This window comes from Sapajus apella, unplaced genomic scaffold (assembly GCF_009761245.1).
Source record: "Sapajus apella isolate SASKATOON/1434 unplaced genomic scaffold, GSC_monkey_1.0 scaffold84, whole genome shotgun sequence".
Taxonomy (NCBI): Eukaryota; Metazoa; Chordata; class Mammalia; order Primates; family Cebidae; genus Sapajus; species Sapajus apella.
Genome location: NW_022437024.1, coordinates 9,056,285 through 9,070,531, shown reverse-complemented (window position 1 = coordinate 9,070,531; position 14,247 = coordinate 9,056,285). Strand labels below are relative to the sequence as shown.

Below are 14,247 nucleotides of genomic sequence, written 5' to 3'. Positions count from 1 at the left end.
GCAGTCTATATTGTAGAAAATAGACAATTTGGGGGTCCCTCCAAATAATTAGAAAGTGAAAAGAAAAAGAGAAATTTAGCAGAGGCTATGAGCTAGCAATTTGTAAAATAAGAAAAAAACCTATTTTTAATAATTGTATAAAACCTCACTATTGTTGGAGAAATCCAAATTAAAATGATGACAACAAAGCAATATCTTCAATGTTAAAAAAAAAAAAAAAGATTTTAACCCCCAATTATGTATCCAGTTAAACAGTAGAATCTAGTGTAGGTTGCTCCTATGCAGTCCCCCCACCTAAAACCATAAGAATTATAGTCCTCCCTCCTCAACCTTTCTTCACACTGGGACACCTTGGGACAACGGAGATAAAGCTTCCCAAAAAGTTTATTTGCAAATTATGAGTTTGTGTAGGATCAGAGTTTTTCAACATCCTCACTGCAGACATTTTGGGAAGGATAGTTCTTTGTTGGTAAGTCTGTCCTGTGCATTGTACAATGTTTAGCTCCCTCCCTGACCTCTACCCCTAGGTACCAGTAGCATCCTCTCTGCCCCAACCCATTTATGCCAACCAAAAATGTCCTCACATATTGCCAAATTGCCCATGGGAGACAAATTTATGCCTAGTTCAGAGCCAGTGATATAAAGCATGCATGAACTTTTTTTTTTTTAACTTATGCAAGTATGGTTATCAAAATAGAAAAAAAAAGTTACCAATTTCAAAGCTTCCATCAATTAAACCAGCAAGAGAAGACGATATTTCAAATCTCCTTTCTATTTGAGTAATGGAAATTTTCATAATGATTCCACCTAGTGTTTTAGCAATATAGCTGAAGGAAAGGGCTGCCAAGAACATCTAAAAACAGTAGAAGAAAAAAGGGAAATTGGTTAATTTTAAAACTCTATAATGTTTATAGGTACATGAAATTAAAAGAGGTTTTCTTCTTTACTTGACAACATTATTTTTATCATAAAAAGCGTAACATTTTTCCCTATACAAGTTGAAACTTCTCAGCCCTATAATATTATTATCAGTCACTACTAAAGCATGATTTTCTACTTAGTTACATTAGTTAGAGGAGTGTAGTTAAGGTTGTTATTTTAAAACTAATGTCATTTAACTGATTTACAGGAAGCTAGACACTGTTCTCAGATGACCATGATGGTGAGCTATTCTTTATTTCCACGTGAATAGCATAGGCTAACTGTGAGGGGAATGGCAGGCAGTACATTCTCAAAGAAAGCACTTCCAGGAAGCCAGCTAAGAAATGGAACTTTGTGGAGGCAAAGAGGAATTTTACGACCAACACAAGTGACCGTATCAGTGTGATATAGTGGTTGTTGATGTTTTAATTCCCAATTTCATTTTTTAAAAATTTATTGATTCATCCTTCCTCTTAAAGCTCACATCTACATCCATAAGCAATTCCTTTGGCTCTATTAAAATATTACCCACTTTGAACTGTATGTTTGTGTTCATCCCAAATTCATATAGTAAAACCCAAATTTCTAGTGTGATGATAATTGGAGATGGAGCCTTTTAGGGGTACTTGGTCACGAGAGTAGAGTTCTCATGATGAATTCATACCGCAATAACAAGAGAAATAAGAGATTCTCACCCTCTCTCTCTGCCCAAGAACTGTTATCTGTCTTGCCTGTATCCAAGTAGCCACAGAAATAGAGAAGCAGGTTGGGCTTATCCCTCAGAACACAGAAAATTAAATGTGCATCAGAATGCATATATGAGAAAAGAAGAAAGATCTAAAATCAGCATTTAAGTTTCTACCTTAGGAAACTTGAAAAAGAGCAGCAAATGAAACTCAAAGCAAGAAGAAAGTTAATAATAAAAATTGAAACACAAGCCAATGACTTTTAAAAACAGGAATTTAATAGATAATATATACATAACCAAAGACTGATTCTTTAAAAAGATCCATAAAATTGATAGGCCTCTAACCAGGTTAACTAAGGAAAAAAAAAAAAAAGAGAGAGAGAGAATACTAATTACTAATATCAGAAATAACAGAGGGGATACAACTACAGACCCCACAGACATTAAAGGGATAATAATGAATTACTATGAGCTGCAGTTATAATAACCTATACTAAATCGACCAATTCCTCAAAATAAACCATCTACTCAAACTCTTACAAGAAAAAATTAATGAAGAGACCTCTATCTGTTTAAGAAATTAAATTGTCAAGTAATAGCCTTCCAAAACAGAAAAAATGAGGTCCAGATAGTTTCACTGGTGAATTCAACCAAACATTTAAGAAAGATGTTATACCAATTCTACATAACCTTCTTCACAGGATGAAAACATTGCAAATACTTTCTATCTTATTCCACAAGGCCAGCATTACCCTGATACTAAAATTAAAGACATTACAATAACAAAAATTGTAGACCTATATCACTCATAAACATAGATGTAAAAATCTTCAATAAATATTAGTAAAAAAAATCCAATAATACATAAACTATGAAAAGAATTAAATACTATGATCAAATGGGATTTATTTCAGGTATGCATAGCTGGTTCAACATATGAAAATCAATTTATATAATCCATCACATAAACCTAATTTGAAAATAAGATATCATTTGTAATAGTGATATGTTTTGGCTGTGTCCCCACTCAAACCTCATCTTAAATTGGAGCTTCCATAATCCCCATATGTCATGAGAGGGACCCAGTGAGAGCTAATTGTACCACGGGGATGGGTTTTTCCTATGCTATTCTTATGACAGTGAATAAGTCTCACAAAATCTGATGATTTTATAAAGGTGAGTTCTCCTGCACACATTCTTTTGCTGCTGCCATGTAAGATATACCTTTGCTCCTCCTTAGCCTTTCACCATGATTGTAAGACCTCCCTAGCCATTTGAAATTGTGAGTCTGTTAAACCTTTTATATTTATACATTGCATAGTCTTCAATATTTCTTCATAGCAGCATGAGAAAGAAATAATACAGTAAATTGGTACTGAGGTAGTGGGGCATTGCTATAAGATACCTGATAATGTGGAAGCAGCTTTAGAACTGGGTAATGGGCAGAGTTGGAACAGTGTGGAGGACTCAGAAGAAGATAGGAAAATGTGGGAAAGTTTGGAACTTCCTAGAGAATTGGAGGACTCAGAAGACAGGAAGATGTGAGGCAGTTTGGGACTTCCTAGAGACTTGTTGAATGGCTTTCATCAAAACACTGATACTGATGTGGATAATAAAGTCCAGGCTGAAGTGGTGGCCTCAGATAAAGATGAGAAACTTGTTGGGAGCTAGAGCAAAGGTGATTCTTGTTATGCTGTAGCAAAGAGACTGGCAGAATTTGGCCCTGCCCTAGAGATCTGTGAAAGTTTGAACTTGAGAGAGATGATTTAGGGTATCTGCTGGAAGACATTTCTAAGCAGCAAAGTATTTGAGGAAGCAGAGCATAAAATTGTAAAAAATTTGCAGCCTGGCAATGCAATAGGAAAGAAAACCCCATTTTCTGGGGAGAAATTTGCATAAGTAATGAGGAGACAAATGGTAATTGCCAAGACAATGGGGAAAATGTCTCCAGGGCATGTCAAAGACCTTTGCTTTGGCCACACCCATCACAGGTCTGGAGGCCTAGAAGGAAAAAATGGTTCCTTGGGCCTGGTCCATGGCCCCTCTGCTGTATGCAGTCTTGTGACTTGGTGCCCTGCATTCTAGCCACTCCAGCCATGGCTAAAAGGGGCCAAGGTACAGCTTGGACAGTGGATTCAGAGGGTAAAAGCTCCACGTCTTGGCAGCTTCCACATGGTGTTGAGCCTACAGGTGCACAGAAGACAAGAATTGAAGTTTGGGAATCCCCACCTAGATTTCAGATGGGGATATGGAAACACTTGGATGTCCAGGAAGAGGTGTGCTTCAAGGGCAGAGCCCTCATGGAGAACTTTTGCTTTTCCAGTCAGAAGGGAAATATGGGGTGAAAACTCCAACAAAGTGTCTCCACTGGAGCGCTGCCTAGTGGAGCTGTGAGAAGAGGGCCACCATCCTCCAGGCCCCAGAATGGTAGATCCACTGACACTGTGAATAGCACTATACACACGAAGAAGCCACAGACACCTAATGCCAGCTCATGAAAGCAGCCAGGATGAGGGCTGTACCCTACAAAGCCATAGGGATGGAGCTGCTCAAGACTGAGGGACTCACCTCTTGCATCAGTCATTCAGTTTATATACACTGAGCACTGATATTTGACACAGAGAAGAGTGAATCAAACACCTACATTTTCGTGAAGCTTAATTTATGGTACAGAGAGACAGGTGATAAATATATACAATATATATTATATATACATATAATTTATCATCTATCTCTCTATACCATAAAGTATATATATACACATGCACACACACAATTTGGGTTTATATAATAGTTTATATAGTATATTATATATACTATATATTCATGTATACATAGTAAACATATATGCATACAGATATACATATATAAACTATATATGTATATGCATATATTTATATATATCAAACTATATATGTGTGTATATATGGCAAACATATGTATAAAATTTATATGTGTATTATTCATATACATGGAGAATATATATATGTAATATTATATATAATATAACCTTTGGTAGAGCAATGACCCCTAAAGACACCCAGGTCCTAATCTCCAGAACTTGTGAATATGTTAGGTAACACGGCAAGGGGTATTAAAATTGTACATGGAATTAAGGTTGACAAACAGATGACCTTAAGATAAAGAGATTGACTTGACTTGGTCTAGTGAATTCAGTGTAATCAAAAGGCTACTGTAAACGTGAAAAAAGGGAGTAGAAGAGTCAGTGTTCATGTGATCGCTAGCTTTGAACATGGAAAATGTCCATCAGCCAAGGAATTCAGATAGTCTCTAGAAACTGGAGAAGGCAAAGAAATGTATTGTCCCTAGAATGTCCAGGGAAAAAAATGGTCTTGCCAACATCTGAGTTAAGTTCACTGACATTTATTTCTGATTTCTGGATTTTAGATCTCTAAGATAATAAATTTGTTGTTTTAAACCATTAAGCACACATGTGCACAAACATGCACTTCTACAAAAGTGTGTTTTGGAGTGTCAGTGTCAACTGGTGATAAATACTATAAACATCAAACTGGTTAAAGAGTTATGGATAGGAAATGTTATTTTATATGTGGTGTTCAGGAATGAATAAATGTTTAAACAAATATCTGAGTGAGATGAAAGCACAAAACATCAAGAAGAATGTTATAAAAGAGGAACAAGGAAGTGCAAAATTCCCCAAGTCAGAAGTGTGTTTGGCATATTTGAGGAATAGCAAAAAGGCTGCTATGGCTGAAGAAAAGAGACCCAGAATAAAACCTGTGGGATTGGATCTTTGTGGTAGTTACACATGTGGAGTGATTATTCCAGAAAGGGAGTGAAAATGAAGGCAGAAAGGAGAAACTTTTTCTTTTGCTCTATCTTTTTTATAATAATGTATTACTTTTGTGCTGTTAAAAACTTTTCATTACAATATAGAGGTACAGGTAGTTTGAAGAACAGAAAAGACAAGTATAATGATGAAGTATACACTGGCAGATTCCATGTAACCTAGCTGGTTCAATACAAAAAAATTGAGGGAAAGAGGTAGAAAATAATCAAAGTATGTGATTTTATTTAAATGGATTCATTATTTATTTATGCTTTTATACATTTCCATCTACTGAGTGTGTATATGCAAGTCAATAGCAACATGTGTATTAGTGTGGGCACATGCACATACACCAATACCATTGTTGTTTGATATTGAATAATATTAAATAAGGTACATCACTAAATAGGCTGCACCTCTTAAGGGTACTAATAGTACAAAATTCCACAGTTGCTTTAGCAAAACGAATCAGAGTTGAGAGCATAGAATTTGGAATCAGACTGCCTGAGTTCAGACCTTGGCGCCATCATTTACCAGCTGTGAGAACTAGGGGAAGTCATTTGCCTTTTCTATACCTAGGGTTTTTTTCATCTGCAAAAGGGAGATAATAGCATCTGGTTGATGGGACTGTGGTAAGGAAGAAAATCAGTTAATGCAAACAAAACACTAGAGGAACATCTCATAGGTAATAAGTGCTCAACAAATGTTAGCCACCTTCTCTTTTTGTGTTGTTGAATTAGATCTATTTTACCATTAAATTTTAATTATCTCTGTATTTGCAGATACTCCTAATTCACAAGATTTCAAAATTCATAAGAATTTTAGTAATTATTTTTACTGAAACAGTACTTTGTTGATAGTTTGATGTCCCAAACTTCATAAAAAGTTAAAATAATATTTTAAAATTTTGTCCAATTATGTTTTTGTTCCTCATGAATACAAAGTAGGCATAGAAATGCAACTAAATTCAACTGCCAACACACATCTTTACAGAATTGTTGTAATGCGAGTGTTGAGGTTAATATTCTTTCAATATTAACAATTTAAGTTAGTGAAAAGATTCTTTTAAACATCACTTGTAGACGTGATTTATCAATTTAGCAATGTTTTTGAAACTGTGATGTCAATCTTATTCCAGTATCTTCCCCTAGCACTGGGCTTCTTTATTGGACTGCAAGTAATGTACCTTACATACACTGCTAACTTCCTAACTCCTAGCTACTATTCCAAATATGCTTTAAGAGATTACTCTGGAAATCTTATTTCTTCCATCAGGTTGTCACTCCGCTATGCACGTGAAAGTAAAATCACTATAACACTCAGTATTTAAAAGTAAAAATAATTAAGCCCATTATATTACCCTTAGACAATAGAAGGTAATTCATTTGCATTAGAAAATACTTTTTCCTAATGATGCCATTCTGCTGAAATATTGTTCAAATATTTCATCATGATAGACTTCATCAGAAATCTCAGAAAATAGACAAATTTCATGTTTGCTGGACAAAGTTAAAAAGAACCTTGTTTAACACTATTGCAAGTGAATCCTGTGTAATGAAATAAATACTTGGGACCCAATTCACTATGCCAAAAGAAACAAAATTAAGCTGAGTCACCAACAAGCGGATTTTTCTTTTCTTCTTAAGTAGATAGCTACAAATAAAAGATTAAATATCTCCAGGAGGAGCCACTCTATGCTCACTTTATCTTGCATAGAGTGTCAGTTTACTAAGTGCAAGATGAATACATAGTTGACTGTTTACCTATCTCCTCTTTTTTTCTCTGACAGCCTGTGGATTCAGAATTGTGACCATACCCTCTCTTGTTCCCCTTCAACTTGTTTTTCCCCTTAAATACTGAAGGCCTCAAAATCATCTTTGGAGAGAGGCATAGCCCTGTCTCCCTGGTACATCCTTAACCTTGGCAAAATAAACTTCTAAATCGGTTGAGACCTGTTTCGCATACCATTTGATTTACAAATTGGCAAATTGGTGACCAAGGGAAAGACTCTGAGTGGCCCTAAACTTTGACAAGCCTGCTATGGTTGCCAGGTACAAGCTTGAGTTATCTTCATTGCTCAAACTGTCAGGGGTGTGTAAACAATGAAGATAATCTTAAATAGGAGCTGGATAAAATGAGGCTGAAACCTACCAGGCTGCCTTCCCAGATGGTTAAGGCATTCTAAGTCACAGGATGAGACAGAAGGTCAGCAAAAAACACAGGTCATAAGGACCTTGCTGATAAAACAGGTTGCAGCAAAGGAGTTGGCCAAAACCCACCAAAACCAAAATGGCGACAGAGTGACCACTGGTCATCCTCACTGCTACACTCCTACCAGCTCCATGACAGTTAGAAATGCCATGGCAATGTCAGGAAGTTACACTATATGGTCTAAAAAGGGGAGGTATGAATAATGCACCCCTTGTTTAGCATATTATTAAGAAATAACCATAAAAATAGGCAACCAGCAGTCCTCAGGGCTGCTCTGTCTGTGGAGTAGCCATTCCTTTACTTTCTTAATAAACTTGCTTTTCCTTTCCATGTGGACTTGACTTGAATGCTTTCTTGTGCAAGATCCAAGAACACATCGCTTCTCGGCCTTTTGGCTAAGATCAAGTGTAAGATCCAAGAACACTCTCTCTTGTGGTCTGGTTCAGGACCCCTTTGCTGTAACAAAACCAAGTGTACATTTTGTCAAGGTCAGGGAGCTCCCACTGAAGAGGCAATGCCTGCTCTCTCAAAATTTGGTTAAGACCTAAGATTTATTTTGTTGTGTAACTCATTTTCTGGAGTTTCACTTGTTTTGAATAAAGAAGGTGAGTTTTCCTGTTCCATGTTGATGAAGGAGACCAGCAACTCCTTCTCGGGGTTTCAGCTTACTTCCCCCCGGGAAGGTGAGTTTGAGTGTTTCCCCGCTTCTAGGATGGTAGAGGGCAGTATTCAGACTGGGGCTCATTCCTAGGCAAATAGCTGAATTGTGTTTTTTGTCTTGGAAATTCTCCTTAATTACTAAAAGTTAAGATTAGCAACTAACTGGTCTTAATTTCTCCTTACCATTAGAGCACTCAGTGATCATATAAATTGTACAATTGTTTGGCTTAACTGTTTTTTGTTTGTTTGTTTTTGTTGTTTCAGTCTTTTTCCTATTAGGTTTGACTATATACAATATAGTTCAATCGAAGGAAAGTTCCAAATTAGCGGGGGAAAGGCCATTGAGTTGATAAAAATTCCCGCCTCTGTGTAGAGCTCAGAGAGCCAATTAAAAGATAGAGACTAAATTTAAAACTACCTATCTAAATAAAATTGGTCTTCTATAAAATTGAAAGGTAGATTTCTACAATTTTATGTTTGACTTGGCATCCAGTTTTAATCTCCCTCTAGCACACCAGACTCTCTCTGTACTTGAGAGATAAATTTTGCTGCCTGATTTTCACCTAAGAGTTGTTCCTTTAGTATGCAAATTTAAGGCTATCTAGCTAACAATTGCCTAGGATAATGAAACAGGTTATAAGAAATTAGAAGTCTGAAATATCTAAATTGGAAGTCTAAAATATCTAAAATATGAATATTTAAGATCTACTTTTATCTTCATGACTCATAAGCCTATGTATTTATGTGTCATGTATATTATGTTTCACTACCAAAAACATAAAAAAGAGCTCTAATTAATTGGATTTACAAAGGCACTTAAATCAAATACTTTATCAGAAAAATAGAAAATAGAAAAGCCCAAATGTTTTTTCAAGTTCATGTGACTTAAGAAAATCCTTAATAAATAAGTGTGTTTTAAAATTGTTGGTAAAATAAAATTAGGAATGTCTTTAGAATTGTCAACACACATTATTGTTTAGATTTCTTGATCAAGCAGTTTAATATTGATCTCTGCTAAATATTACAAGTGTCCAAATTTGGCATGAGGGTTACAAAGTTTGCAGCCCAAAACATGACTATCATTGTGTAACTTTGGTATAAATGATTCATTAAAGTTGTAGGTTTAATTTAAAAAGCTAACTTTTGAGTTACTGGCAAAACAACAACAACAAAAAAGTTACTTAAGATTTCTACTTAGGTAAACATCTGAAATCACAGGCCATATAAACGATTTACAGAGAAATAACTTAAGTGATGACTATCACAGTTTTATTGAGTAAGTTAGGTAAACTACATTTGTAAATCCTTGGCTAGGCTTCAGGCCTTTACAAAGGTCTAATCTTAGATGCCTTGTGCAAAAGATTCCAGCAAAGCCAATTCACAAAAAGAGAGAGGACACCTATATGGCAAATGATTATTCTTAATGCACTTTATGCAAATAATCAAACCAATTGTAATAGTACTCAAATGTATTTTACCAATAAATTGGTCCTACTATAATTTTGTTTTCAATAAAACTGGGGAATTGAAGAAAAAAAAATATCCTTCTATAAACTATAGTACTCCTGTTATTTGATTCTAGTCTTGCCTAAGGTTTATCAGTTTTTATTATTTTCTACACTTTGGACTAAATTCTAAAATTTTTCCTGGCTGCAAGTCTCCAAAATGTTTTCCATTTTCTTCTTTCTTTTCTCCTTTCCTTTCTTTTTTCCCCCCTACCTCATTTTCCAATTGGAAATTACTAAATAGTAAGCTGTGATTTTCTTAAAGCCCTATGGACACAAACTAGGCAACTTAAACTTCAGAAGAAAATAACAGCAACCTATTTACACACACAAACCATTTTCATACCTGTCTACTGACAACAGACTTCAGAGTAATGTAGCCTTTATTAGTTTTCCAGGATTGTTCTTTTTACTATCTATTTGTTGTTTTCTTTCTCTCTTTCTCTCTTCCTCCTCCTCCCATTTTTTTATTCGCAGGACATGTGATTTCACAACCTGCCAAAAATGAGCTTTCCTAATAATGTGGAGTCTATTGGTCTAGGAATAAATCATCATAGTCATGAGAGATCAGACAAAATTTAAGACCAGGGAGTAACTTTCTTCTAAAATGCTTTTTAAAAAAGACTTTAAAAGGAAGAGACAGGGGAGCTGTGAAAGGAAAATAAAAACCTGAGACCCCAATTCACTATGCCAAATGAAGCAAAATTAAGCTAAAAGCTGAGTTTTGCAAAATGCTGCCTTTCCTTTTGTTCCTAAGCACACAGCTGCAGATAAAAGGTTAAATATTTCCACAGGTAGCTAGTCTACATTCACCTTATCTTGTGTAAAGTGCCGATTTACTGACTGCAAGACAAATAAATAATTGACCATTTCCTTACCTGCTAGTTTTTCTCTTGCAACATGTGGATTCAGTAATGTGACCATATATTCCCACTGTCTTCTCCAGCCTGCTTTTCTCTGTTAAGTATTTAAGCCCTTAAAATCACCTTTGGAGAAAGGCCCAGGCCTGTCTCCTGGGTACCTCCTTAACCTGGGTAAGATAAACTTCTAAACTAATTGAGACCTATCTCAGGTACATTTTGGTTTACAATCCAATCTCTGTGGCCCTATTCAACTGGATAGGACTACAAATGTGAGTAAATTAAATATATATGTATTGCTAAAAGATGACTGGGATCAATTTCTTTATTTCCTCAAAGACTTGCCTGTGGGGATTAAAAGGCTTTGACATGGGTTCCAGGGTTGTCCATTCACAACAGAGGTGACTACAGTTAAATATCTCAACTCTACTGAGTCTTGGTTTCTTCATTTAGCACTGTGCTTAGCAATACTTTTCCCCTGTTTATGAAAATGCCAATATCATTTAATGCCTCATAATTTTGTGACAAAAACAAAAGTCAGAATTATTACTTTTACCAATTTTCAAAGGAAAAAATAAATAGTCTTTGTAAATCATCAATTAGATCTTTGGACTAGATCCTTTGACTATTACAGATCTCTTTTCCATCAGTCTCTATTACATAATTTATCAGAAGTTGTTTAACAATGCTGCTCTTTAACAAAAGAATATTTAATTAGATTAAGATTGTAAAGTGATTCACAGAACATTAATCTTCTAGATTTATAAGTTGATTCTAAGAAGATTTTTAGATGTTATTTATTACACTTTTTTAATTTTAATAACCCTTATAAGTATCTCTTGATCTATCAAGAACCAAAGGGAAGATATAAAAATATTTCTAAATGTTACATTAATAAACTCTTGCCTTCCCTCTAAGATCAAGAAGACAACAATAATGCTCACTGTCACCACTGTTATTTAACATAGTAGTAGAAATCCTAGGTAGAGTGATTAGACAAGAGAAATAAGAAAAGGGCATCCCAACTGGAAATGAAGAATTCAAATTATCTTGTTTGCAGATGATATGATCTTATATTTGGAAAATTCTAAAGATTCCACAAAACTATTAGAACTGATAAACAAATTCAATAAAGTTGCAGGATACAAATTCAACATACAACTCAGTAGCATTTCTATATGTCAATAATAAGCAATGTGACAAAGAAATCAAAAAAGTAATCCCATTTACAATAGCCACACATACAATTAAATACCTAGAAATTAATTTAACCAAATAAGTGAAAGATCTCTATAATAAAAACTATAAAACCCTCATGAAAGAAATTGATGAAGACATCACAAAATGGACAAATATTTCATGTTTATGGTTTGGAAGAATCAACATTTTTCAAATGTCCATATTACCCAAAGCCATCTATAAATCTAATGTAATCCCATCAAAATATCAATGACTTTCTTCACAGAAATAGAAAAATCAATCTAAAATGTATATGGAACCATAAAAGACACAGAATAGCCAAGGGTGTCCTAAGCAAAAAGAAAAAAATGGAGGAATCACATTATCTGACTTTGAATTATACTACAGAGTTATAGTAAACAAAACAACGTGGTACTGACATAAAAACAGACACATAGACCAACAGATTAGAATAGACAACCAGAAACAAATCCATACAACTACAATGAATTCATTTCTGACCAAAGTGCCAAGAACATTCACTGGGGAAAAGACAGTCTCTTCAATGAATGGTGCTAGGATGAAACTAGATACCTATTTCTAGCCATATTAAAAAACAAATCAAAATGAATTAAAGACTTAAGACTTTAAACCATAAAACTACCTCAAGAAAATATTGGGAAAATTCTCCAGAAAATTGGTCTGGGCAAAAATTTCTTGAGCAATTTTCTTATCCCAGAAACACAGGCACCCAAAGAAAAATGGACAAATGGATCACATCTAGTTAAAAAGTTTCTGCACAGAAAAGGGTACAATCAAAAAAGTGAAGAGATACCCCACTGAGTAGGAGAAAATATTTGTAAACTACCCATCTGTCAAAGAATTAATAACCAGAAAATCTAAGAAGCTCAAACAACTTTATAGGAGAAAATCTAATAATCCCATCAAAAGGTGGGCAACATATTTGAATATACATGTCTCAAAAGAAGACATACAAATAGCACACAGACATAGGAAGAGGTGCTCAACATCATCAATCATCAGAGAAATTCAAGGCAATACTACAATGAGATACTATCTCACCCCAACTAAATGGCTTATATCCAAAAGACAGATAATAACAAATGCTGGTGAGAATGTGGAGTAAAGGGAATTCCTTGTACACCATTGGTGGGAATATAAATTAGTACAACTATTGTGAAGAACAGTTTGGAGGTTCCTCAAGAAACTAAAAATTGAGCTACCATGTGATCCAGCAATCCCACTGCGGGGCATATACCCAAAAGAAAGGGAATCAGTATATCTAAAAGTTATCTGTACTCCCATGTTTGTTGCAGCACTGTTTATAATAGTTAAGATTTGGAAGCAACCTAAGCGTCTGTCAACAGATGAACGTGTTAAAAAAAAAAAGTGTACTATTCAGCTATAAAAAGAATGAGACCCAGTCAATTGCAACAAAATAATTGAACTGGAGATCATTATGTTAACTGAAATAAGCCAAGCACAGAAAGACAAGCATTTCATGTTCTCAATTATTTATGGGATTTAAACATCAAAACAACTGAATTCATGGACATAGAGAGTAGAAGGATGGTTACTAGAGGCTGAAAAGGGTGGTAGGGAGTGTAGGGGGGGAGATGGGGATGGTTAATGGGTAAAAAAAATTGTTCAAAAAATGAATAAGACTTACTATTTGATAGCACAACAGGGTGACTACAGTCAATTACTTAACTGTACCTCCTAAAATAATGTAAAGAGTATAATTGGATGGTTTACAACTCAATGAAAAAATGCTTGAGGGAATGGATGCCCCATTCTTCATTATTTGCTTATTTCATACTGCATGCCTCTACCAAAACATCTCATGTACCCCATAAACATATATACCTACTACATACCCACAAAAAATAAAAATTAAAAAAAACTTTTATACATCAAAAAATTCTACCAAAGAAATACCTTAATCAGATTAAAAACTGATTTAAATCAATGTAAAAATTATTTTGTCAATATTTTAATGTGTGCTTCAATGTAAAAATTGTAATATGAGATATAATGTTCTCTTTGACAATTAGCGGTCTTTTTATACATTAAAATTTTCTATTAACTTATTTTAGTTTGAAAATAAAAAACCCATTCTACCTTGAATCCATTGCAGCGTCTTGTTTTCTTTTTCTCTGAAGATTCTGACTCTGATGTCTTATTCAAATGTTGATGTTGGTCCATGATTAGACTACAGATACCACGTGAATGTTTTTTAATTGTTGTTGATGCTTGGTTTGAAATGATCACCTGTTAAAAAAGAAAATGTATAATTTATTTTACTTTAATCATATACAATTAAAAAATAAGAAAAGCCATGAGCTCAATATCAATCAATCAATCATTCTCTAATATTCATTCAGGGTCTGC

The 14,247-nt window shown here is 34.5% G+C and overlaps 1 protein-coding gene across 1 annotated transcript in view; it reads right to left on the bottom strand.

The window, feature by feature from the left end:
* Positions 1 to 14,247, bottom strand: part of LOC116533889 (solute carrier organic anion transporter family member 1B3) — an 83,855-nt gene that overhangs the window by 57,727 nt on the left and 11,881 nt on the right. The window contains exons 2-3 of the mRNA XM_032253825.1: positions 13,978 to 14,127; positions 712 to 853 (exon numbers count right to left, since the gene is read on the bottom strand). Of these exons, the coding sequence (XP_032109716.1) occupies positions 712 to 853; positions 13,978 to 14,061 (226 nt within the window). The 5' untranslated portion in view covers positions 14,062 to 14,127. The remainder of the gene's footprint in view (positions 1 to 711; positions 854 to 13,977; positions 14,128 to 14,247) is intronic.